Genomic DNA, 26,163 nt, shown 5'->3' on the forward strand with positions numbered 1-26,163 from the left:
GTAGCGGAGAGGAAAACAGCGTCAGTCAAGGGAAAACAGGCACAACAGGACAACAGGATCTAAAAAGGAACAAATGGCTAGAAACATAGACTGACTGAGCAGAGATTATGATCTGGCAGCATGGAAGTGGCAGGTCTGAGTATTTGTAGAGGTCTTGATTATGAAACAGGTTGCAGCTGGTGGGGGATCTGCTCTGACTCTAGCACACCTGTCTCTGACGACACAATCACACACACACAGAAAGGGAAAAAGCACTGGGGGAGTGGCGGCAGGTCAAGGAGTCACCGGATGAGCAGTAGAGGGTATGGCAGGAGCATATGTAACATTTTGGGTTCCAGGCAGAATCCTTTTGGGTTCTATATAGAACCCTCTGTAGAAAGGGTTCTACCTGGAACCCAAAAGGGTTCTACTTGGAACCAAAAGGGTACTACCAGGAACCAAAACGGGTTCTTCCAAGCATTATCCTATGTTACTTTTGTGTATTGCTGTACCTTAGGGACTCTGACATGTTAGGTTGCCTTGAAGACAAAAAACAATGTCAATGAGCTTGAACATTATTATTTGTTGTATGTAAAATACAGATGCAAAAATGAGAGTACCTTAGAGGGATATCCAAAGTGGGGAGATTAGAGCTGGCCTTTGGTCTACAGAAAATGTAGAAGGGAGACATCATTCAAAATGGCACACCTAATATGGTTTAATATGTGACATCATCATCAAGAACCATACAAACCTCTCGCTGCAATTTCTTCTGCGTACAAACATTACAGCTCCCCACAGAAAGACACTTCCAACTGCCAGAGCAGTCAGCATCCATGGCAGAACTGTGTTCAAAGAAAGACAGACAGAGAGAGACAGTGAGAGCAAGAGAGAGAGAGAGTGGGGACACATGGGGAGGCAGAGGAGGAAGAATGACTGTCACTGTGTGCCGATTATAATGATATCAGAAGATTAACAACAGAAATTCCGTACTGAATGCTTACTTACACTGTCCAGCTGTGAATTTTGTGTCAAGGGGGAGCTGCTGGATGTCAGTGACAAGTGAGTTACTGGCTACACAGGAGATATTCTGGCGTCTTTCCACAGGCCCAATGAGTTCTGCTGACACCATATTTTCATCTGTATATGGTGATGGAAGTGAAGGAGGATGGGAGAGTGCTGCTTCCGTTGATCATCAGTTGACATCCAGAAACAGCCAGGCTGACTGATTTGATCCAATATTATTTTGGACAATGCAGGATAATGAGGTGTCTCTGCTAACGTTGGGATAGGACATTTTGCCCTGAGTTGAATTCATTTGGATGCTTTGGCCTCCCTGTCGTCTGATCCACACATACCTGCCTGGCTGGGGGTTGCTGTCAGCAACACACTCCAGGTTGACACTATGACCTTCACTGACTGGCTGTTCATCCACCATCACCTTCACACCTACAGGGGCATCTGTTAATAAAGTAGACAAACATGTATTGTGACCATGTAGTCGTTTGTTCTGTAAAATTGAAGATTTATTTATGTGATGGCCTGTAATCGGAACAATTACACAACTGAGAACAAACAAGAAAGACCAAAAACGTACATGAGATGTTAAGAATGACTGGTTGACTCTCAGTTTGGACTGTAGCGAATTGAGCTGTGCATTTCATCTCTTGTTTTGTGCAGTAGGCACGTTCCTCTTCCTTGTATTGTCTCAGTAGACACCCACAGCCCTCCCTTTTCCTCCATGGAAGTCACTGCTGTAGAATTTACAGGCAAACGTCTCCAGTGAAGGGATGGAGGAGAGGATGGGCAGGAATGCCAGACAGTACAGTTGGCCTGGAATAAGGCTCCATTGTTGGATAGTTGGTTGATCCATAGAAGTACAGTGCATTTGGAAAGAATTCAGACCCCTTCACTTTTTCAACATTTTGTTGAATCCATTCTAAAATGGATTCAATCGTTTTTTCCCTCATCAATCTGACTTGTCCTGAAGCCACTACTGTGTTGTCTTGGCTGTATGCTTAGGGTCGTTGTCCTGTTGGTTAGGTGAACCCTCGCCCCAGTCTGAGGTCCTGAGTCCTGTGGAGCAGGTTTTCATCAAGGATCTTTTTATACTTTGCTCCGTTCATCTTCTACTTGATCCTGACTAGTCTTGCAGTCCCTGCCGCTGAAACACATCCCCACAGCATTTACATTTTTTATTTCACCTTTATTTAACCAGGTACACCAGTTGAGAACAAGTTCTCATTTACAACTGAAACCTGGCCAAGATAACGCAAAGCAGTGCGACACAAACAACACAGAGTTACACATGGGATAAACAAACGTACAGTCATTAACACAATAGAAAAATCTATATTCAGTGTGTGCAAATGTAGTAAGATTAGGGAGGTAAGGCAATAAATAGGCCATAGTGGCAAAATAATTACAATTTAGCAATTAAACACTGGAGTGATAGATGTGCAGAAGATGAATGTGCAAGTAGAGGTACTGGGGTGCAAAGGAGAAGAAGAAAAAAATAACAATATGGGGATGAGGTAGTTGGGTGGGCTATTTACAGATGGGCTGTGTACAGGTGCAATAAATCGGTAAACTACTCTGACAGCTGATGCTTAAAGTTAGTGAGGGAGATGTAAGACTCCAGCATCAGTGATTTTTGCAATTCGTTCCAGTTATTGGCAGCAGAGAACTGGAAGGAAAGGCGGTCAAACGAGGAGTTGGATTTGGAGATGACCAGTGAAATATAGCATGTGCTGGAGCACATGCTACGGGTGGGTGCTGCTATGGTGACCAGGTAGCTGAGATAAGGCAAGGCTTTACCTAGCAAAGACCTATAGATGACCTGGAGCCAGTGGGTTTGGCGACGAATATGAAGCGAGGGCCAGCCAACGAGAGCATACAGGTCGCAGTGGTGGGTAGTATATGGGGCTTTGGTGACAAAATGGATGGCACTGTGGTAGACTACATCCAATTTGCTTAGTAGAGTGTTGGAGGCTATTTTGTAAGTGACATCACTGAAATCAAGGATCGATAGAATGGTCAGTTTTACGAGGGTATGTTTGGCAAGCATGACTGAAGGATGCTTTGTTGCGAAATAAGAAGCCAATTCTAGATTTAATTTGGGATTGGAGATGCTTAATGTGATTCTGGAAGGAGAGTTTACAGTCAAACCAGACACCTAGGTATTTGTAGTTGTCCACATATTCTAAGTCAGAACCATCCAGAGTAGTGATGCTAGACAGGCGGGTGCGGGCAGCGATCGGTTAAAGAGCATGCACTTAGTTTTACTTGCATTTAAGAGCAGTTGGAGGCCACGGAAGGAGTGTTGTGTGGCACTGAAGCTCGTCTGGAGGTTAGTTAACACAGTGTCCAAAGAAGGGCCAGAAGTATACAGAATGGTGTCATCTGTGTAGAGGTGGATCAGAGACTCACCAGCAGCAAGAGCGACATCATTGATGTATACAGAGAAAAGAGTCGGCCTGAGAATTGAACCCTGTGGCACACCCATAGAGACTGCCAGAGGTCCGGACAACAGGCCCTCCAATTTGACACACTGAACTCTATCTGAGAAGTAGTTGGTGAACCAGGTGAGGCAGTCATTTGAGAAACCAAGGCTGTCGAGTCTGCCGACAAGAATGTGGTGATTGACAGAGTCGAAAGCCTTGGCCAGGTCGATGAAGAAGGCTGCACAGTATGGTCTTTTATCGATGGTGGTTATGATATCGTTTAGGACCTTGAGTGTGGCTGAGGTGCACCCATGACCAGCTCGGAAACCGGATTGCATGGCAGAGAAGGATTCAAAATGGTCGGTGATCTGTTTGTTAACTTGGCTTTCGAAAACTTTAGAAAGGCAGAGTAGGATAGATATAGGTCTGTAACAGTTTGGGTCTAGAGTGTCTTCCCCTTTGAAGAGGGGGATGACCGTGGCAGCTTTCCAATCTTTTGGGATCTCAGACGATACGTAAGAGAGGTTGAAATGGCTAGTAATAGGGGTTGCAACAATTTTGGCAGATGATTTTAGAAAGAGAGGGTCCAGATTGTCTAGCCCAGCTGATTTGTAGGGGTCAAGATTTTGCAGCTCTTTCAGAACATCAGCTATCTGGATTTGGGCGAAGGAGAAATGGGGGAGGCTTGGGCAAGTTGCTGTGGGGGGTGCTGAGCTGTTAATCGGGGTAGGGGTAGCCAGGTGGAAAGCATGGCCAGCCGTAGAAAAATGCTTTTTGAAATTCTCGACTATCGTTGATATATCGGTGGTGACAGTGTTTACTAGCCTCAGTGCAGTGGGCAGCTGGGAGGAGGTGCTCTTATTCTCCATGGACTTTACAGTGTCCCAGAACGTTTTGGAGTTTGTGCTACCAGATGAAAATTTCTGTTTGAAAAAGCTAGCCTTAGCTTTCCTAACTGCCTGTGTATATTGGTTCCTAACTTCCCTGAAAAGATGCATATCGCAGGGGCTATTTAATGCTAATGCAGTACGCCACAGGATATGTTTGTACTGGTCAAGGGCAGTCAAGTCAAGTGAACCAAGGGCTATATTGGTTCTTAGTTCAACAGTTTTTGAATGGGACATGCTTATTTAAGATGGTGAGGAAAGCACTTTTAAAGAATATCCAGGCATCCTCTACTGACGGAATGATGTCAATATCCTTCCAGGATACCCGGGCCAGGTCGATTAGAAAGGCCTGCTCGCTGAAGTGTTTTAGGGAGCGTTTGACATTGATGAGGGGTGGTCGTTTGACCGCGGACCCATTACGGATGCAGGCAATGAGGCAGTGATCGCTGAGATCCTGGTTGAAGACACCAGAGCACCAGAGACACCAGAGCAAAACTGTAATACTAGGTCCCATGTGGCTCAATGGGTAGAGTGTGGCGCTTGTAACGTCAGGGTTTTGGGTTTGATTCCCACGAGGGGACCAATACGAGAAAATAATACAAATGTATGCACTGCTGTAAGTCGCTCTGGACATCACCCCTTTGAATAAAAATGAGATAACAAATAGAAAACTGTATGTTGGGGTAGGTCCTGTGGGAAGAGGTTACTGGAAATGCATCACAGTGTACCTGGAGGCTACAAAATGATGTTATAAACCATAATCAGACAGCAGAACCATGTATGATGACCTTTGTCAACCAAGGATAACACTGTTAACAGTGTACAGATACTTACATTATATTTACATTTCCCAAAATGGTTTGTGCAACCTGTCATTGAAATGTTGTCACAAATCCCCATAAAACTAGAGATTAACATCATGCCTTACCTTCAGAGGAGGTGGTGAGCATCTGTCTGTCTGTCTGTGTTGGCCCTCTGTTCCTCTCACAAAGCGAAACCCACTACATCATCCTCCCCTTTGTTCTTTTCAAACAGAAAACTCACTGAGTCTGCCTGAGCCTACTTTCCAAATGGCCAAGCTTTCAAACACACCTTTGTATTTTTTTTTGTTTTTTGTTAAATACTATTGGTACATTCAATGATATTAGAATAAGTTTAAGAGTTTTAAATACCTTGAAAACATGAAAGGTTATACAGAACGTAGGTCATCAAAATGCTGTGAACAATTACATTAGGCTACAATAAAGAACAATAAGGTGGACATTTCATGTTTTTATTTGTTTTGCGGTGAAAAAAAACAGCGTTATATTTTCATTAAGAGCAATATATCTTTGTGAAAGTACAATAGGCCCACATTATATTCATGAAAATCTAGAGAAACTGCAGGTTATCCATCTCCAGTATCTTCATTATTCTGTCTCTGCCTACATTTCCCAGCACACACCTTTCTTCCTCCAGGTAGGAACCGCTAGACGCCTCCCTTCCCCCGTCCACGGACCCCTCATTCTTCTTCTTCATCCACTTCTTCTTCTTCTTCCAAATCACACTGGAATAAAACACGCCACCCCCCTCCTTCTTTGCAGTGCCTTCTGCTGGATCTATAGCAGTGTCAGCAATAGGACTGGGAGGGCTGGTTCGGTCTGTCTCAGAGATGGCTTTGGAGGAAGGCAGGGGTTTGGGACCCGGACTGGGGGCCTCTAGGTCTTGTTTGCGTCCCTGTCTCCTGGCCTGACTCGGCATCATGCTGCTGGCGTATATGTCTTCTTTTGACGCAGGAGGATCCTGCAATAACATACATTTATAGACATTTAACCGATTTTTCTTTTTTAAAATTTCATTATCAACATATTTCCAGGATGAATCTGATGATGCTTACCTGTGTCCTCTCACCACTGGTCGGAACTAGGTTCATCCCCACATCACTGTCGTAATATTTGTAATGACCTCTGAGTACCTTAAAACAAGGATCCCGAACCCTGTGAAATCATCATACAAGAAACTGGTCAAATCAGATAGCTATTAATAAGTGTACACTTTAGAATCAGGAACTAAGTTAATGTAAAGTACAAAAAGTATAAAGACACAAATAGGTGGAGTATTTCCAGAACATTAAAAGAGTGATGACCTTACATTCGGAGATACAGTAAAACACATATCAGTGCTGTCATTAATGCCGAAACAAATATTGCAGTGATGAAGATTGGCAAGGAAACTTGACCTAGGGAAGAACAGAAAAAGCTTTAATTGATAGACTTGCAAAAGTTGTTATCAAGGTTATCAAGATCATTATTGCAGTCAATTATGGTGTCCAACCCCCTTACGAATGATGATGACTGGTTTGTGTATTTCAAAGTACCTATACTGTACAATTATGTTTTGACCAGATCCAAATTGCTTTTACTGCAGAAAAACACCAAATGCTGCACAAAGTGTATGTATGGCATTTGATAACACAAAGAACTTACCCTCAAGAACTTCAGTGCTTTTGTCCAGCCCCTGGTGATTCCCCAGGCATTGAGTACAGAACTGGAGGCTGGAAGATCCTACAGAGTTGGTGCTGAGGCAGACCAGAGTGGGCATGTCCTTCTCCTGTGATTGGTGGGTGGTGAGGGAGCTTCTCAGGCCTGTGCTGCCCATTGGCTCCCTGATGACAGTTTTAGTAAAGTGATTGACAGGCTGTCCAGCCAATCGCCACTCCACTTTGGGAGAGGGGTTCCCATGACTCTCACAGGTACAGTTGATCTGATCAGCAGTTCTGATGCAGCGAGATGAGAGCAGGATCTTTGGAGCAACTATAGACAACAGAGGACGAAGACAGTTAAGTCAAAAATATTTATAACTAACCCGAGGTAGTTCATCTGTGTCGTTTTCAATGGGAGAAAATTAAGCATAGTGGGTAGAACGAGCAAGGAGGTGGGCAGAGCCAAGCAAGAGCTAGCGAGATCCTATTGGCGGGTTCTAGCATGTATTTTCATATTTCCGTTAGGGAACGCTTCCTCTGTGAAGTGTGCGTGTTCAATAACTCAATTTGCCATTGCGGTCCTTGTAAACAGCACAACTTTTAGAAACTTTGACAAAGGGTCACATCTACAAAACTTACTGCACTCTATTCATAACAGATTCTAGTTTTGGGAACAGAAAACTGTATTGAGATCAGGCTTGGTGTGAGCCGAATCAGGTGGAAGCAGTACTCACTAAGCAAGCAGTGTGAGGTCCATTACAGTAGTTCCTAGTGACTCAGATCTACAGTTGAGCTCAGCTCAAAGCTGGGGTTGCTGTTGAGTAATTTTGAGGTGTGAATTTAGCACATCAGTATGTGTGAAACTTATTCCTCAACCGGAAGAGTCCCCACTTGAACCAGCAAATAGCTGGCTCAAGTGGACACCTGCTCGTCGAACATCTCATTCCAAAATCATGGGCATTAATATAGAGTTGGTCCCCCCTTTGCAGCTTTAACAGTCTTCACTATTTCTGCGAAGGCTTTCCACTAGATGTTGGAGCATTGCTGCGGGGACTTCCTTCCATTCAGCCACAAGAGCATTAGTGAGGTGGGGCACTGCTGTTGGGCAATTAGGCCTGGCTCGCAGTCGGCATTCCAATTGATCCCAAAGGTGTTCGATGGGGTTGAGGTCAAGGCTATGTGCAGGCCAGTCAAGTTCTTCCACACCAATCTCGACAAACCATTTCTGTATAGACCTCCCTTTGTGCACGGGGCATTGTCATGATGAAAGGGCCTTCCCCAAACTGTTTCCACAAAGTTGGAAGCACAGAATCGTCTAGAATGTCATTGTGGGCTGTAGTGTTAAGATTTCCCTTCACTGGAACTAAGGGACCTAGCCCGAACCATGAAAATCTGCCCCAGAACATTATTTCTCCTCCACCAAACTTTACAGTTGGCACTATGAATTCGGGCAGGTAGCGTTCTCCTGAGTGAAAACGTTTGGGAACCCCTGGTCTAGACTTAAAAGTAGGAGGATACACATGCAAATAAAAGATGACTAGTCATTGGTGAGAATAATCAGATCAGATTGTGATGTCATGCTGTGGGCGAAAAACTCCATGCCACCTGAACTTGCTGAAATGCAAAACATATACACTACCGTTCAAAAGTTTGGGGTCACTTAGAAATGTCCTTGTTTTCAGCTGTGCTAACATGATTGCAAAAGGGTTTTCTAATGATCAATTAGCCTTTTACAGCTTGGATTAGCTAACACAATGTGCCATTGGAACACAGGAGTGATGGTTGCTGATAATGGACCTCTGTACGCCTATGTAGATATTACATTTAAAAAATCAGCTGTTTCCAGCTACAATAGTCATTTACAACATTAACAATGTCTACACTGTATTTCTGATCAATTTAATGTTTTTTTAAATGACAAAAAAGTTGCTTTTCTTCCAAAAACAAGGACATTTCTAAGTGGCCCCAAACTTTTGAACGGTAGTGTATATTTATATTTATATATCATATATTTTTTTTACAGAACACGTTTTTGACTGCACTGCCCCTTTAAAGTATGTTCACAGGATATGGAAGTGTAACAACTTACATGCCACATCTATGTTAGTAGTTGTTGAGTTGTCCACCCCATGCTTGTTCTCTGCTTCGCAATAGTACCGCCCACTATCATTGATAGCAATCTTATTGAAGGTGAAGCTCTGTCCAGATCCTACAATGACTCCCTCATTCCCATTGACTCTGTACCAGGTGTAGGTCTTCACTGCTGGGTTGGCATTGCTGCTGCAGGTCAGAGTCACAGAGCTGCCCTCTACCACTGAACCAGAGGGACTGACCGACAATGAGGTGTTTTTGGGAGGATCTGAAGAAGTGAAAGAGTATATTGTATGGAAACAAGTAGTTTAGAGTGTGTTATGACAAAAGCCAAGGTGCAAAAATATTGTGTACATTTGTTTTTATTTTGCACTTACACATCCCATCTAGTTGAGTGACAGATGAGTTCTGGAATCCAAGACGATTTCTGGTCTCACAATAGAACTGGCTGTTGTCTGCTGGTACCTTGATAGTTAGCATTCTGCTAGACCCCACTTCTGTGACCTGTTCTTGATTTACTCTGTACCAGGTGTAGCTCCCCGCTGGGTTGGCATTGCTGCTGCAGGTCAGAGTCACAGAGCTGCCCTCTACCACTGAACTAGAGGGACTGACTGACACTGAGCTGTTTTTTGGTGGATCTGAAAAACAAAACAAATTATCCAGTGAAATGTTATATCTGTAGTTCGATTAAGTGATGATGCCAGAGAAGCCGGTGTTTGGAGGATATATTGGCACAGTGTTGTTAATTTATTTATTTATTTATTTTATTTCACCTTTATTTAACCAGGTAGGCTAGTTGAGAACAAGTTCTCCTTTGCAACTGCGACCTGGCCAAGATAAAGCGTAGCAATTCGACACATACAACAACACAGAGTTACACATGGAATAAACAAAACATACAGTCAATAATACAGTAGAACAAAAGAAAACAGTAAGTCTATATACAGTGGGGGAAAAAAGTATTTGATCCCCTGCTGATTTTGTACGTTTGCCCACTGACAAAGAATGGATCCGTCTATAATTTTAATGGTAGGTTTATTTGAACAATGAGAGACAGAATAACAACAAAAATATCCAGAAAAACGTTATAAATTGATTTGCATTTTAATGAGGGAAATAAGTATTTGACCCCCTCTCAATTAGAAACATTTCTGGCTCCCAGGTGTCTTTTATACAGGTAACGAGCTGAGATTAGGAGCACACTCTCAAAGGGAGTACTCCTAACCGCAGCTTGTTACCTGTAAAAAAGACACCTGTCCACAGAAGCAATCAATCAATCAGATTCCAAACTCTCCACCATGGCCAAGACCAAAGAGCTCTCCAAGGATGTCAGGGACAAGATTGTAGACCTACACAAGGCTGGAATGGGCTACAAGACCATCGCCAAGCAGCTTGGTGAGAAGGTGACAACATTTGGTACGATTATTCGCAAAAGGAAGAAACACAAAGAACTGTCAATCTCCCTCAGCCTGGGGCTCCATGCAAGATCTCACCTCGTGGAGTTGCAATGATCATGAGAACGGTGAGGAATCAGCCCAGAACTACACGGGAGGATCTTGTCAATGATCTCAAGGCAGCTGGGACCATAGTCACCAAGAAAACAATTGGTAACACACTACGCCATGAAGGACTGAAATCCTGCAGCGCCCGCAAGGTCCCCCTGCTCAAGAATACATATACATGCCCGTCTGAAGTTTGCCAATGAACATCTGAATGACTCAGAGGACAAATGGCGAAAGTTTTGTGGTCAGATGAGACCAAAATGGAGCTCTTTGACATCAACTCAACTCGCCGTGTTTGGAGGAGGAGGAATGCTGCCTAGGACCCCAAGAACACCATCTCCACCGTCAAACATGGAAGTGGAAACATTATGCTTTGGGGGTGTTTTTCTGCTAAGGGGACGGGACAACTTCACCGCATCAAAGGGACGATGGACGGGGCCATGTACCATCAAATCTTGGGTGAGAACCTCCTTCCCTCAGCCAGGGCATTGAAAATGGGTCGTGGATGGGTATTCCAGCATGACAATGACCCAAAACACACGGCCAAGGCAACAAAGGAGTGGCTCAAAAAGAAGCACATTAAGGTCCTGGAGTGGCCTAGCCAGTCTCCAGACCTTAATCCCATAGAAAATATGTGGAGGGAGCTGAAGGTTCGAGTTGCCAAACGTCAGCCTCGAAACCTTAATGACTTGGAGAAGATCTGCAAAGAGGAGTGGAACAAAATCCCTCCTGAGATGTGTGCAAACCTGGTGGCCAACTACAAGAAACGTCTGACCTCTGTGATTGCCAACAAGGGTTTTGCCACCAAGTACTAAGTCATGTTTTGCAGAGGGGTCAAATACTTATTTCCCTCATTAAAATGCAAATCATTTTATAACATTTTTGACATGTGTTATTCTGTATCTCACTGTTCAAATAAACTACTATTAAAATTATAGACTGATCATTTCTTTGTAAGTGGGCAAACGTACAAAATCAGCAGGGGATCAAATACTTTTTCCCCCCACTGTACAGTGAGTGCAAATGAGGTAAGTTAAGGCAATAAATAGGCCATGGTGGCGAAGTAATTACATTATAGCAATTAAACACTGGAATGGTAGATGTGCAGAGGATGAATGTGCAAGTAGAGATACCGGGGTGCAAAGGAGCAAGATAAATAAATAAATACAGTATGGGGATGAGGTAGGTAGATAGCTGGGCTGTTTACAGATGGGCTATGTACAGGTGCAGTGATCTGTGAGCTGCTCTGACAGCAGGTGCTTAAAGCTAGTGAGGGAGATATGAGTCTCCAGCTTCAGAGATTTTTGCAGTTCGTTCCAATCAGCAGAGAACTGGAAGGAAAGGCGGCCAAAGGGGAATTGGCTTTGAGGGTGACCAGTGAGATATACCTGCTGCTACGAGTGGCTGCTGCTATGGTGACCAGTGAGCTGAGATACGGCGGGGCTTTACTTAGCAGAGACTTGTAGATAACCTGCAGCCAGTGGGTTTGGCGACAAGTATGAAGCGAGGGCCAACCAACGAGAGCGTACAGGTCGCAATGGTGGGTAGTGTATGGGGCTTTGGTGACAAAACGGATGGCACTGTGATAGACTGCATCCAGTTTGTTGAGTAGAGTGTTGGAGGCTATTTTATAGATGACATCACCGAAGTCGAGGATCGGTAGGATGGTCAGTTTTACGAGGGTGTGTTTGGCAGCATAAGTGAAGGATGCGTTGTTGCGATATAGGAAGCCGATTCTAGATTAATTTTGGATTGGAGATGCTTAATGTGAGTCTGGAAGGAGAGTTGTTAGGGCCGAGACAAAGTTGAGGGCAGGCAAACTGTACCAATATATCCTCCAAACACCGGCATTCGAGGGCATTATCACTTTTATACAACAGGACACCAACATATTCAAATAATGATTTACATATTTTAATTAAAAACATTATTTGGATGAATTTATTAAAACTATTTCATCCTTCCACAAGACATAGTCCCGACACAAATCTAGGGTTGCTATCCAAGCCGGCTGGTTGTTCGTTCTATCGGTTCGGTTGCCAGAGACGCGACCCAGTCGTTCAGTCTTTTTGTTCTGTATCTATGGATGCGACCCAGTCGTTGGTTCTAAATGTCCATTGCCATAATTGACTGGCAACGTTCTTATCCCTTGCTTGCTAGCTAGCAAACTATGGCTAACTGACAGTCACGTCAAACAGTGTAGCCAGAATAACAGCAAAGTAGCTGCATTTGCATTTGTTTAAGCTGTTTTCTAGTGACATTTATTTGGATACATCCATAACAATGAGCTAATGAGGCGCAACTTCGCCTGGCATTGAAAATGTGGTCTCTTGTCAGGACACTTGTTCAGAGGAGCTAGCCAGCAACACAGCTAACACAATCCCATTAAACAGAATCTGGAAAGACAGCAACCTAATTACCCATTGTTTTGTTTGACCTGTTTTCTATTGATAGTTCTTTGTATATATCCATAAAAATTATGTTATTCATGATTTTGACTGGCTGAGAAAAGCTGCCTGCCTGTCTGTCTCATCCCGACTCCCGACATGTTCATTACTATGGGACATCTGGAGATCTAATTTTAATATTGAAACAATGTTGCAAATGTCAGAGAGACAGACAGCAAGGTTTATACAAATGTCCTCTGTTGAAAACTAAATGTTAGTCTAAAAGAAATGTGAGAGAATGTCAATATGCTTTTTATAGTGGAGATCAAGTTTATAAAGTGCCAGTCTGGGCTGATTAGACAGTGGACTGCACATTCAGATGGAACACAGTAAATAGGCATTTTAACATCATAGATTTAGCTGGTGGTAATTTGTGGAATAGACACTGGCTGGAATGTGGTTTTAACCAATCAGCATTCAGGATTAGACCCACCCGTTGTACAATGTTTAATAAGTCATGGAACGCGTTTAAAGGAACTCAGTCCGGCTTTCAACTTACACTTGATAGTTGTAATAATAGAATGCACAAGGTGCATTTTCGTAATTTGGTAGTGAACCATCAGTTTTCTTCATGTCATGTCAGTCATTTCATACCTTGGAGAGATATTTGTAACTTGTCAGAAATGTCCAAATCAAGTAGCCCATGTCAGCTTCTGTTTTTTTTAGCTAGATGTTTTAGCTCATAGATTTTGTTGTAATGTTTGTGACGCTCAAATATCACATGAATACACATTAGACATGGCAAAATGTGTAGACTTGCAAGAAACTTTGCTTTAAAACTGCAAAATGTTCTCTGCACTCAATGACAGAATGTGTAGAATTGCAGGAAATAAGCTTTAAACCTGCTAAATTTTCTCTCCATCAACAAGAGGGGTGTGAACAGTTTGTGTCATGGACAGTGCTTGTGCCCATAGAAATAGATGTTTTGCTAGGGGCCTCCCGGGTGGCGCAGTGGTCTGAGGCACTGCATCGAAGTGCTAGCTGTGCCACCAGTGATTCTGGGTTCGAGCCCAGGCTCTGCCACAGCTGGCCACGACCGGGAGGCTCATGGGGCGATGCACAATTGGCCCAGTGTCGTCCGGGTTTGGCCGGCAGGGATATCCTTGTCTCATTGTGCACTAGTGAATCCTGTGGTGGGCTAGGCGCAGTGCATGCTGACCAGGTTGCTAGGTGTACTGTGTTTCCTCTGACACATTGGTGCGGCTGGCTTCCGGGTTGGATGTGTGTTGTGTCAAGAAGCAGTGTGGCTTGGCTTGGCTTGGCTTGGTTTGGTTTGGTTGGGTTGTGTTTCGGAGGACGCATGCCTCTCCCGAGTCTGTATGGGAGTTGCAGCGATGAGACAGGACAGTAACTACTACCAATTGGATACCATGAAAAAGGGGTTAAAAAAAAGAAATAGATGTTTTGTGTGCGCGCGCGGGGGGAGAGATATTTCCCAATGCTGGAAGGGGGCCTGAGTGAAAAAGTTTGGGAACCCTCTAGAGCCTACCCCACTTACCACTTAAAAGTAGGAGGATACATACTATATACAAATAAAAGATGACTGGTCATTGGTCAGAATAATTAGATCAGATTGTGATGACGTGCTGAAATTCCAGGATTTTTTATTTTAAGCACAGTGCTTGGAAATATCATTTTTTTAATCACGTTTTTGACTGCACTGCCCCTTTAAAGTCTGTTCACAGGATATGGAAGTGTAACAACTTACATGCCACATCTATGTTAGTAGTTGTTGAGTTGTCCACCCCATGCTTGTTCTCTGCTTCGCAATAGTACCGCCCACTATCATTGATAGCAATCTTATTGAAGGTGAAGCTCTGTCCAGATCCTACAATGACTCCCTCATTCCCATTGACTCTGTACCAGGTGTAGGTCTTCACTGCTGGGTTGGCATTGCTGCTGCAGGTCAGAGTCACAGAGCTGCCCTCTACTACTGAACCAGAGGGACTGAACGACAATGAGGTGTTCTTGGGAGGATCTGAAGAAGTGAAGAAGCATATTGTATGGAAACAGGTAGTTTAGAGTGTGTTATGACAAAAGCCAAGGTGCAAAAATATTGTGTACATTTGTTTTTATTTTGCACTTACACATCCCATCTAGTTGAGTGACAGATGAGTTCTGGGATCCAAGACGATTTCTTGTCTCACAATAGAACTGGCTGTTGTCTGCTGGTACCTTGATAGTTAGCATTCTGCTAGACCCCACTTCTGTGACCTGTTCTTGATTTACTCTGTACCAGGTGTAGCTCCCCGCTGGGTTGGCATTGCTGTTGCAGGTCAGAGTCACAGAGCTGCCCTCTACCAATGAACTAGAGGGACTGACTGACACTGAGATGTTTTTTGGTGGGTCTGGAAAACAACAAAAAATATGCAATTAAAATGTTCTACCTGTTGTTTTTTTTGTTTAATAAGTTATTACTTGAGGCCCCAGTATGTTTGTAATGTTGTACTTACATAGCACATTCAGTAGAATGATTGATGAGTTCTTTGTCCCATGGTCATTTCTGGCCTCACAGTAAAACTGGTGGTTGTCTGTAGATGCTTCCGTTTTTAACTCTTTTTCATTAGCAATTCGTGTCACTTGGCCTCCATTGACTCTGTACCAGGTGTAGTTTTTCACTGCTGGATTGGCATCGCTGCTGCAGGTCAGAGTCACAGAGCTGCCCTCTACCACTGAACCAGAGGGACTGACTGACACTGAGGTGTTCTTGGGAGGAACTGAAGAGACAGGTGTAAAAACAGTAAAAAGGCTGTAAAAAGCTGTAAAACTTGGTGCTATCCTCACAACTAAAATTGAGTACAAACAATAGTTCCAGAATTATACTTACACAATACATTCAGTTCAATGACTGATGAGTTCTTAGTGCCATGGTCATTTGTGGCACCACAGTAAAACTGTCTGTGATCTGTGGACACCTGGGTCTGATGTTTGTCTCCATGTCCTATTGATGTCCCCTGAACTCCATTGACTCTGTACCAGGTGTAGCTCACTGCTGGATTGGCATCGCTGCTGCAGGTCAGAGTCACAGAGCTGCCCTCTACCACTGAACCAGAGGGACTGACTGACACTGAGGTGTTCTTGGGAGGGTCTAGGGGGAAGGAACAACAGCTAATGAATGAAAAAAGTAAGCATAGTGTGTGTTATGATACTGGCTACACACTTAGAGAATAGGGTTCCTCCAGGGTTATTATGGAAGGGTGACGGCTCAAAGAACCCTTTGAGCTCTTCATTGATTCTTTCCTCTCTTAGTGAAAGTTAAAATGTAAGGGGTGGCGGCTCATCCAAATATTTTGGGATGTGGTTTGCTCACAGCTCTTCTTGTGCAACCACGAGTGAGAGTGTCATTCCAGTTTAGCTTATCTTTTTGTGTTATGCTATTTCATCATCATTATGACTACGGTCAGTCACAGTGTCTTGTGAAATACTCCTGAAATACTCGACTGAGAACCATTCTCTCCTCAGATGTCTCCAGCTGTTCTAGAGCTTGCACACCTGACTCCACTTGTCAATTAACACAGTTATAACACCTAAAGAATTTGAAAAGCCCAGTGCTGTCAAAAATAGGTATTCCTGTGTTTCATATAAACTGATTCTATCAAGCATTAGGAACACCTTCTTAATATTGAGTTGCACCCCTCGTCCCCTTCTCCTTTTTCCCTCAGAACAGCCTCAATTCGTCGGGGAAAGGACTCTACAAGGTGTCAAAAGAGTCCCACAGCTCTGACAAGACGGCTGGATGTCCTTTGGTTGGTGGACAATTCTTGATACACACGGAAAACTGTTGAGCGTGAAAAACACAGCAGGTTTACAGATCTTGACACAAACCCGTGCGCCTGGCACCTACTACCATACCCTGTTCAAAGGCACTAAAATATTTTGTCTTGCTCATTCACCCTCTGAATGGCGTACATATACAATCCATGTGTTAATTGTCTCAAGGCTTAAAAATACTTCTTCAACCCGTCTCCTCCCCTTCATCTACACTGATTGAAATGGATTTAACAAGTGACATCAATACGGGATCATAGTCTTCACCTGGAATCCCATGGTGAGTCTATGTCATGGAATGAGCAGGTGTTCTTAATGTTATGTACACTCAGTGTATATTTCCACACTATGAGTGTCACGTCCTGACCATAGAAAGCTTTTATTTTCTATGGTAGAGTAGGTCACGGCGTGACAGGGGGTTTTGTCTAGTTTATTTATGTCTATGCTGGTTCTAGTTTCTTTTTTCTATGTTGGGTTTTGTCTAGTTTATGTATTTCTATGTTGGGTTCTAGTTTCTGTTTTTCTATGCTGTTGTTTTTTGGGATGATCTCCAATTAGAGGCAGCTGGTTATCGTTGTCTCTAAATGGGGATCATATTTAAGTTGTTGTTTTTCCCACTAGGTTTTGTGGGAGATTGTTTTGAGTTAGTGTATGTTGCACCTCTTCGTCACGGTTTGATGTTTTGTTTATTTGTATGTCTTGCATAGTTTCACCGTTAAAATAAAATGTAGAACGATACACACGCTGCGCCTTGGTCCCATTCTTCAGACAGACGTGACAATGAGGTTGGAATAATACTGTGAAATTGTAAAAACTTATGATAACGGCCTTTTAACGTAATAGCTGTTTGAAAAGATGGTCTGAAATCTCCGCCTGCTTTGGTGGGATGTAATTTTGGCCTGCCTGGTGACAGAGAAATGATTCTGCTAAGAAGATATTTTTGTTTCTTTTTGACAAATTTTTATTTAAAACAATCCCAGTTAGGTACTTAATTGCTATTCAGATATAAGATATTGAGATAAAAATGGCTGCATTGGACCTTTAACAATATAATATGGTTAAACAAAATAATGAACCCTGTATGGTTCTTCAAAAAGATTTACAAAGAACCTTTGAGATCGAGGAAGTATCTTTATAAAACTATTGTCCAAAAAGATTCTATATGAAAACAAAACATGAAAAAGGGTTCTATATAGCCCCCAAAAGGGTTGTAACCATAGCAGAACCCTGTTTTGGTGCTCTTCAGAACCTTTTATTAAAGATTCTTTATAGAACCTTAGGAAAGGGTTCTTTATATCACCACAGAGGTTCCATTTAGAACCTTATGAGCATGGTTATTTATAGAAGCTTATTTTTGTATATATATATTTATAACACCAACAAAGGATCCACTATGGCTACAAGCCAAAGAGCCCTAATTTGGTACTATATAGAACAATTAGTTTTGTGTGTATAGAACAAAAATATTATACATATTTATTTTATTGTGTACTTACACATCATATCGAGTTGAAAGGCAGAGGATTTCTGGATTCCATGGTCATTTTTGGCCTCACAGTAGAACTTGCTGTTATCTGTCAACACCTGGACAGTTAGCTCTGGCATATTCTTCACTGGTATCTCCCGAGCTCCCCTGATTGTGTACCAGGTGTAGGTCTTCACTGCTGGATTGGCATTGCTGTTGCAGGTCAGAGTCACAGAACTGCCCTCTATCACTGAACCAGAGGGACTGACTGACACGGAGGTGTTCTTTGGGGAGTCTAAAGAAGAAAATACTAATGTGTGTGTGTGTGTGTATATATATGTATATATATATATATATATGTATATATATATATATATATATATATATATATATATATATATATATATATATATATATATATATACACACAGTTGAAGTCAGAAGTTTACATACACTTAGGTTAGAGTCATTAAAACTCATTTTTCAACCACTCCACAAATTTCTTGTTAACAAACTATAGTTTTGGCAAGTCGGTAAGGACATCTAATTTGTGCATGACACAAGTCATTTTTCCAACAATTGTTTACAGGCAGATTATTTCACTTATAATTCACTGTATCACAATTCCAGTGGGTCAGAAGTTTACATACACTAAGTTGACTGTGCCTTTAAACAGCTTGGAAAATTCCAGAAAATGATGTCATGGCTTTAGAAGCTTCTGATAGGCTAATTGACATCATTTGAGTCAATTGGAGGTGTACCTGTGGATGTATTTCAAGGCCTACCTTCAAACTCAGTGTCTCTTTGCTTGACATCATGGGAAAATCAAAAGAAATCAGCCAAGACCTCAGAAAAAGATATTGTAGACCCCCACAAGTCTGGTTCATCCTTGGGAGCCATTTCCAAATGCCTGAAGGTACCACGTTCATCTGTACAAACAATAGTATGCAAGCATGAACACCATGGGACCACGAAGCCATCATACCGCTCAGGAAGGAGACGCGTTCTGTCTCCTAGAGATGAATGTACTTTGGTGCAAAAAGTGCAAATCAATCCCAGAACAACAGCAAAGGACCTTGTGAAGATGCTGGAGGAAACAGGTACAAAAGTATCTATATCCACAGTAAAACGAGTCCTATATCGACATAACCTGAAAGGCCGTTCAGCAAGGAAGAAGCCACTGCTCCAAAATCACCATAAAAAAGCCAGACTACGGTTTGCAACTGCTCGTGGGGACAAAGATCGTACTTTTGGAAGAAATGTCCTCTGGTCTGATGAAACAATTATAGAACTGTTTGGACATAATGACCATTGTTATGTTTGGAGGAAAAAGGGGGAGGCTTGAAAGCCGAAGAACACCATCCCAACCGTGAAGCATGGGGGTGGCAGCATCATGTTGTGGGGGTGCTTTGCTGCAGGAGGGACTGGTGCACTTCACAAAATAAATGGCATCATGAGGCAGGAACATTATGTGGATATATTGAAGCAACATCTCAAGACATCAGTCAGGAAGTTCAAGCTTGGTCGCAAATGGGTCTTCCAAATGGACAATGGCCCCAAGCATACTTCCAAAGTTGTGCCAAAATGGCTTAAAGACAACAAAGTCAAGGTATTGGAGTGGCCATTACAAAGTCCTGACCTCAATCCTATAGAAAATTTGTGGGCAGAACTGAAAAAGTGTGTGCGAGCAAGGAGGCCTACAACCTGACTCAGTTACACCAGCTCTGTTAGGTGGAATGGGCCAAAATTCACCCAACTTATTGTAGGAAGCTTGTGGAAGGCTACCCAAAACGTTTGACCCAAGTTAAACAATTTAAAGGCAATGTAACCAAATACTAATTGAGTGTATATAAACTTCTGACACACTGGGAACGTGATGAAAGAAATAAAATCTGAAATAAATCATTCTCTCTACTATTATTCTGACATTTCACATTCTTAAAATAAAGTGGTGATCCTAACTGACCTAAGACAGGGAATGTTTACTAGGATTAAATGTCAGGAAATGTGAAATACTGTGTTTATGTATTTGGCAAAGGTGTATGTAAACTTCTGACTTCAACTGTACAAAGTGATTGCAAAGAAATGTTCAATACTTGTATTTAATATGGATGGGCATTTGAAAAAACATCAGTGTTTGAGTACTCTCGTAAAAATACATGTGAGTTGTACTGGTTGCGCTGGTTATTCTTTACACAACTGAAAAACAAACTGAACATTTTTTCACTGCATTTGACATACTGTATTCTCAAAACATCAAATACATCTTAGAGTTGAAATGTCAGTGCTTATAAATTTAACCAGCTAAATAGTTGCATTTGTACATTTTGAGTACTTGCATTTGATTATAGTACACAAATACAAACCTTGAATCGAGTACCTGAGTACTCAAATACTAGCGCTCATCCATTGTATTTCATTGTATACTTACACATTACATCCAGTTCAAAGACTGATGAGTTCTGTGTTCCATGGACATTTCTGGCTTCACAGTAGAACTTTCTTTGATCTGTGGACACCTGGGTCTGATGTTTCTCTCCATGTCCTATTGATGTCCCCTGAACTCCATTGACTCTGTACCAGTTGTAGGTCTTCACTGCTGGGTTGGCATTGCTGCTGCAGGTCAGAGTCACAGAACTGTCCTCTACCACTGGACCAGAGGGACTGACTAACACTGAGGTATACATGGGAGGATCTGAAAAACAGGGACAATGTTTGAAACAAGTGAATTTAGTGGTGCCACCATTGCACCCATTGCTACTGAGATAGTGCAAGTACTTACATGGCAAATCTAGTTGAATGACAGAGGAGTTCTCGGTTCCATGGTCATTTCTGGCTTCACAGTAGAACTGACTGTTGTTTGCAGACACCTGGATAGTTAGCATTCTGCTAGACCCCATTGTTGTCACCTGAACTCCATTGACTCTGTACCAGGTGTAGCTCACTGCTGGGTTGGCATTGCTGCTGCAGGTCAGAGTCACGGAGCTGCCCTCTACCACTGGACCAGAGGGACTGACTGACACTGAGGTGTTCTTGGGAGAAACTTAGAGAAAGTGCACACAATGTTATTCATGTTTGACTGAAATAAAACCAACCAACTGATGCTAATATGAGGTGGGAAAAAAGTCAAAATGATCTTACATAGAACCGTGACGGTCAGACTAGTTTCAGGTGACTTGACATTCCTGTCGTCTTGTCGTTTGTAGAGAGCAGTGCAGGAGATATACTGTTCATGATGGAGGTATGAAGCAGTGAAGGTCAGAGAAGAGGTCTTGACTTGAGTTTTATCCTGATTCTCCTGTAGTCTCTCCACACTTTGACCCAGACTGGGGGTCCATGTCAGAGTTGGGTGGAGAGAGGGACATGGGGCTGCAGCAGAGCAAATCAAACTCACTGAGGTCCCCTCCCTCACTTCCACTGTAGCTGGGGTTAGAGTGGGTGTGGGGGGAACGTCTAGAATAGAAAGACACGTTCCTAGCTCAATGAAACTAAAAGGAACAAACACACCCACTATCAATGATAATCAATCAATTGTTCAAAAAGATGTGAAAACAAAGTCTATAATCACAAATACGTTTAAGACAATTTCATGTAGTTTTGTCGAGGTAAAGTGTATAGAATCATGGGTGGTCAATAATTCCGTTTGATTGAATAGCTATGTGTCCTACCTGCGATATTGACTTGAACAGGTGTGCCAAAATTAAACATAACACAATTGCCACATTCTAGTCTGAGGTAATACGTGTCACCAGTAGGCATGTTGTCCAGGATTGTAGTACAGTCTTTCTGGTTCAAGTTCCCAGATGGACTGGAGCCTACTGTGTTTGTCTTATCTGGTCCACCTCTCATCCAAATGGCATTACATGAGTGAGTTTTTAGGCAGGGATTATAGTCCACTGACTTCGAAGAACCAAGTGTAAATGAGCAGGGAATGCGCACACATGATCCCTTCAGAGCCTTTATACTCTGAGGCATCAAGGCTGTCCAATCTGCACAGAGAACACCTAAAACACAAAAACAACAGCGCAAGTCTTTACAGAGTTCGATGCGACTCATTCAATTCAACAAAGACAGCGTTTTAGATGTACTGTATTTCAGCACCAGCTTTCTCTGTAAATCCATTTTTCCAGCTGGGTGACACTTTATTTGAATGTTTATATTTACGATCAACATAGGACATATGTTAGGGTGTGAGTGTGTATCAAGAACTAATTCATTATTATTACCAGACATTGCTGCTACACATATCATCTTAGCCAGGGGTGGAAGTAGGTTTCATATCTTCTCTGTACGGGACCTCTTATGTGTGCGTTTTTATGGGCCTAATCATAGAATTAGTTATAGAATCCATGTTAATTCAATAGGATCTCTGTGGGCCAAGTCATAAAGATTTGTCATTTAACTTTTAAAATGTATTACCTTTATTTACGTCATAAACACAACCAGTCATGATGTTTACATCTGATTGCATCATCGGAAACACTTTAAGTGGCTCCTTTACTAGGCTGTACCCGAGCACGTTCCTCCACCCGAACCACATCACATTATGGAGCGTGGGCTATACCACACATTTTCAAGTAAATTCACAAATGTTTCATGCCTCTGACATGCGGTAATGATAAATAATACTGTAATAGCCTACTTCTTATGATATTTTTCTATTTATTATTGTGATTGGCTCATGTTTTACCGGTACGGCGTACCTCCACTATTTATTTTGCCTGGACACCATACTGGACCGTACCGCCTTACTTTCACCCCTGACCTTGGCCAGTGATCCCAACTCCCACAGCCACCCACCTTGCAGCAGACAGCCACTGAGGAGGAATCTTAAAGCGCCAGCCATGTCTCTGTCAGGAAGGAGCAGAGGGAATAACACTGTTATTGGCTTGTATTACCTCTGCATGTGAAATTAAGGATTTCTTTTTTTACAGTCAACATCCACTGTGTAGCATTTATTCATAGTATAGAGGTAGACCTGTTACGGATTCCCCTGCCTGTGAGACTTGCTCCACCCATCCCCTGACGCTGCCAGAGAGACTAGGGGGTCATAAACTGTCTGCCCAAACTCCCAGTGACCTCTCTGACCAGGCCACTGCTAGGTTGCCAGAATCAGGTGGTTGCTATGGGGTAGGACACCTGACAATCTTCTTGCCTGCTCTCTTCAAGTAACCTGTCTAAGTCACTATCGCCTTGTAGCTTTCATTTCTGTAGCCATGAAATGCTTTGAAAGGCTGGTGGCTCACATCAACAACATCATCCCAGAAACCCTGGACCATCTCCAATTCGCATACCGCACTAACAGATCCACAGATGATGCAATCTCTATTGCACTCCACACTGCCCTCTCCAACCTGGACAAGAAGAACATCTTTCTGAGAATTCTGTTCATTGACTACAGCTCAGCGTTCAACACCATAGTGCCCTCCAGGCTCATCACTAAGCTCAGGACCCTGGAACTGAACACCTCCCTCTGTAACTGGATCCTGGACTTCCTGACGGGTCACCCCTAGTTGGTGAGGGTAGGCGACAACACATCCACCATGCTGACCCTCAACACATGGGCACCTCAGGGGTGCATGCTTAGTCCTCTCCTGTACTCCCTAATCCCCCACGACTGCGTGGCAGCGCACAACTCCAACACCATCATTAAGTTTACTGACGACACAGCGGTGGTAGGCCTGATCACCAACGACAACAAGAAAGCCTATTAGGTAGGGGATCAGAGACCTGGCAGTGTGGTGCCAGGACAACAACCTCTCCCTCAACAAAGGAGCTGATCGTGGACTACAGGAAATGGAACTTGATTTGACAGATGTCAATGTAAAAAACCTAATGAAAAATGAATTTATAAGAATGCTGTAAGTACAGAAATTGGATTATTTGTACGAGGCTAATGTAAGTGCTTGAGTGGGTGGTAGCGTCACAAATCCAACAACACAGGGCCTCTCATGAACTTTCGTACCCCTCCAGTCGAGCTTCTGGCCTATGCATAGCACTGAAACTGCCTTGGTAAAGGTAGTGAACGACCTCCTCTGTGCTGCTGAGTTCCCTGCAAGTTACCAGGACGTCATTGAGGACCATGTTAGGACGTTTGTAAAATGTTCTCAAGACATTAGCTTTAGTCATCAGGGGCCAGTTTTTCAAATTGATTAATCTGGATTAGAATGGGATCAAGGTAGTCCTGATTTTCGGCATCAAAACTATCCTAATCACCACCTTTGAGTTTTGAAAAATGCAAAAAACAACATTTAATCCTGATTAAAGGTCAGATTGGATTACCAAATCCGGATCCCTATCTGGAGGATCAGAATATAAAACATTTCCATTTTGAAAAACCCAATTCTAACATTTAAATCTATTCGATTCACAGAAAAAACAGCTCAAAAACAGCCAGATCACTCTGGATTGCAAAAAAGCGGATTACAGAATCCGGATCATTCTGATCCAGATAGAAAAATGTGAAACTGGACCATGAGATTTGAACTCATAACCTCTGGATTTGCAGTTGCTGATCTTTCTGCTGCCCTATATAGAGGGTTCTAGATCCCTCTGCAAAGGGTTCTAGCCAGCACCAAAAAGGGTTCCCCTATGGGGACAAACCGAAGAACACCTTTTTTTCTAAGAGCGTACCTGTTGGTTGATTGATCAATAGGACTGTAAAGTTCCCAAAAGTAAGACTCCCGTGGTATTTATATATTTGCAGAAAACCATTCAGGTTTATTTTGTGACTACTGCTGTGTGCTACTGCTTTCAAAACAATGATCTAACCAAAGTCGTGCTGTGCTGCTGCCTGTAAACACACAGTCCAGTGCAGTGCAATATCAAAGTGAATGGCACACGCCCGTATAGCTCTGATTAGTTATGGCGCAGCGGTCTGTGTCCAGTGTTTTTATTTAATGAAGTGTCTATTAATTGCCCAAACGCACCGCCACTTTCCCATTTGTATTAATATAGAATTTTTACAAATACCTGACTCTACGTCATTTCCAAACATTCTATGAATGGATGAAAACATGAACATTTGCATATATTTATGCTTGCTTGTCACAAAATGTAAACAAATACATCATATTCTTCCCAAGGGTGTATATGCACAGATTGTAATAAGATTTGATGGTGCTAACACAGTGTAAATTCCTCTTTAACGGTTACGTTTTACATTCCAGTGCCTTTATTGCTGTGTAATTGTTCCTGTAGTGTAACAAGTATTGTAGTTACTCATTGTTATGCTGGACTTACCCTGTACTTAGGGTTAGGGTAAGGGTTAGGGTTACTGCTGTAAGTACAAGCACACTGTAACAATGAGTAATTACAATACTTATTACACTGTACTCACAGGAATAACTACACAGTAAAATGTTCCAATCAATTACCAAAATATTTATATATATTTGAGTAATAAGGGCACCATAATGTAAAGTGTTACCGAGTATAATCAATAAAACTGGAGCTATTTTGATGAGTAAATAAGTGTTCGCTCCTATACATTTATTATGACATTATTAAATAACATACCTTTTTTGCCAACAGATAGAATAGTAGGGAGGATCAAATAGGAAGTATGTTGTGTATGTATGTCCTATTCAACTGCAACTGTGTCTGACTGACTGACTGTCTGACGGACTGACTGACTAACTGACTGACTGACTGACTGTGTCTTTGGAAAATGAGGAACTTTCAAAGCTGTATGTATTATGAATCTTCAACCCTGCGAGACCCAAGCATAGATCCAAATGAGGAAAAAAATGTTATTACCCTTGAGAAATACTTGTAATAGGCCTCTGATATTGAAAATAATCAGGGTTTTTTATTTTGTTTGTAGAAGGAATTTCTGGAAACAGCAAAAATGCAACATTAGGCTTCGACGGTAGAAAATTGTGAAATTCTATAAAAATCACATCAAAATGGATCAAAATCATTGAGAATATTGTGTAATGGTATTTACATCGGAAATTAAGTCATATTTTGTCTGAAATAGCAACATTGGTCAACTTGACCAATCCAACTATCATGCTATCAAAAACTAATATTTTTGAAAGCATTCATTATTTTGTGGGTTTCCTATATATGGAGAACATCTATCGTACTTGTATTAATATTTGTTTGGTTGTCCTTTC

General features: G+C 42.3%; 1 protein-coding gene across 2 annotated transcripts; it reads right to left on the reverse strand.

Moving 5' to 3' along the window:
* Nucleotides 1-5,566: 5,566 nt before the first annotated feature.
* Nucleotides 5,567-25,940, reverse strand: LOC115177277 (B-cell receptor CD22). Of its 2 annotated transcripts, XM_029737910.1 has the most exons (17): nt 25,563-25,940; nt 22,844-22,895; nt 21,712-22,047; nt 21,185-21,496; nt 20,826-21,086; nt 20,475-20,738; nt 18,075-18,338; nt 15,638-15,898; nt 15,264-15,527; nt 14,898-15,158; nt 14,519-14,788; nt 9,239-9,499; nt 8,860-9,129; nt 6,775-7,101; nt 6,440-6,527; nt 6,186-6,285; nt 5,567-6,091 (listed from the first exon to the last, which is right to left on the reverse strand). In XM_029737910.1, exons 2-17 carry the CDS (start codon nt 22,887-22,889, stop codon nt 5,681-5,683), a joined length of 3,996 nt encoding a protein of 1,331 aa, XP_029593770.1. In that variant the 5' UTR covers nt 22,890-22,895; nt 25,563-25,940; the 3' UTR covers nt 5,567-5,680. The 2 variants fall into 2 exon arrangements, with proteins under 2 accessions (XP_029593770.1, XP_029593779.1); XM_029737919.1 differs by lacking the exons at nt 22,844-22,895; nt 25,563-25,940 and adding an exon at nt 22,270-22,327.
* Between the last annotated feature and the right edge of the window lie 223 nt (nt 25,941-26,163).

The sequence above is a fragment of the Salmo trutta genome, chromosome 3, assembly GCF_901001165.1.
Source record: "Salmo trutta chromosome 3, fSalTru1.1, whole genome shotgun sequence".
In the NCBI taxonomy this organism is placed as follows: domain Eukaryota; kingdom Metazoa; phylum Chordata; class Actinopteri; order Salmoniformes; family Salmonidae; genus Salmo; species Salmo trutta.

What these genes read in the sequence shown, in the direction of transcription:
- LOC115177277 (XM_029737910.1), bottom strand. Translation starts at nt 22,889, where the DNA reads ATGGCTGGCGCTTTAAGATTCCTCCTCAGTGGCTGTCTGCTGCAAG. An exon ending in CACTCAACTAGATGGGATGT is followed by an intron (nt 14,789 to 14,897) that starts GTAAGTGCAAAA and finishes TCACTTCTTCAG; the next exon opens with ATCCTCCCAAGAACACCTCA. An exon ending in TACTAACATAGATGTGGCAT is followed by an intron (nt 7,102 to 8,859) that starts GTAAGTTGTTAC and finishes TGTTGTCTATAG; the next exon opens with TTGCTCCAAAGATCCTGCTC.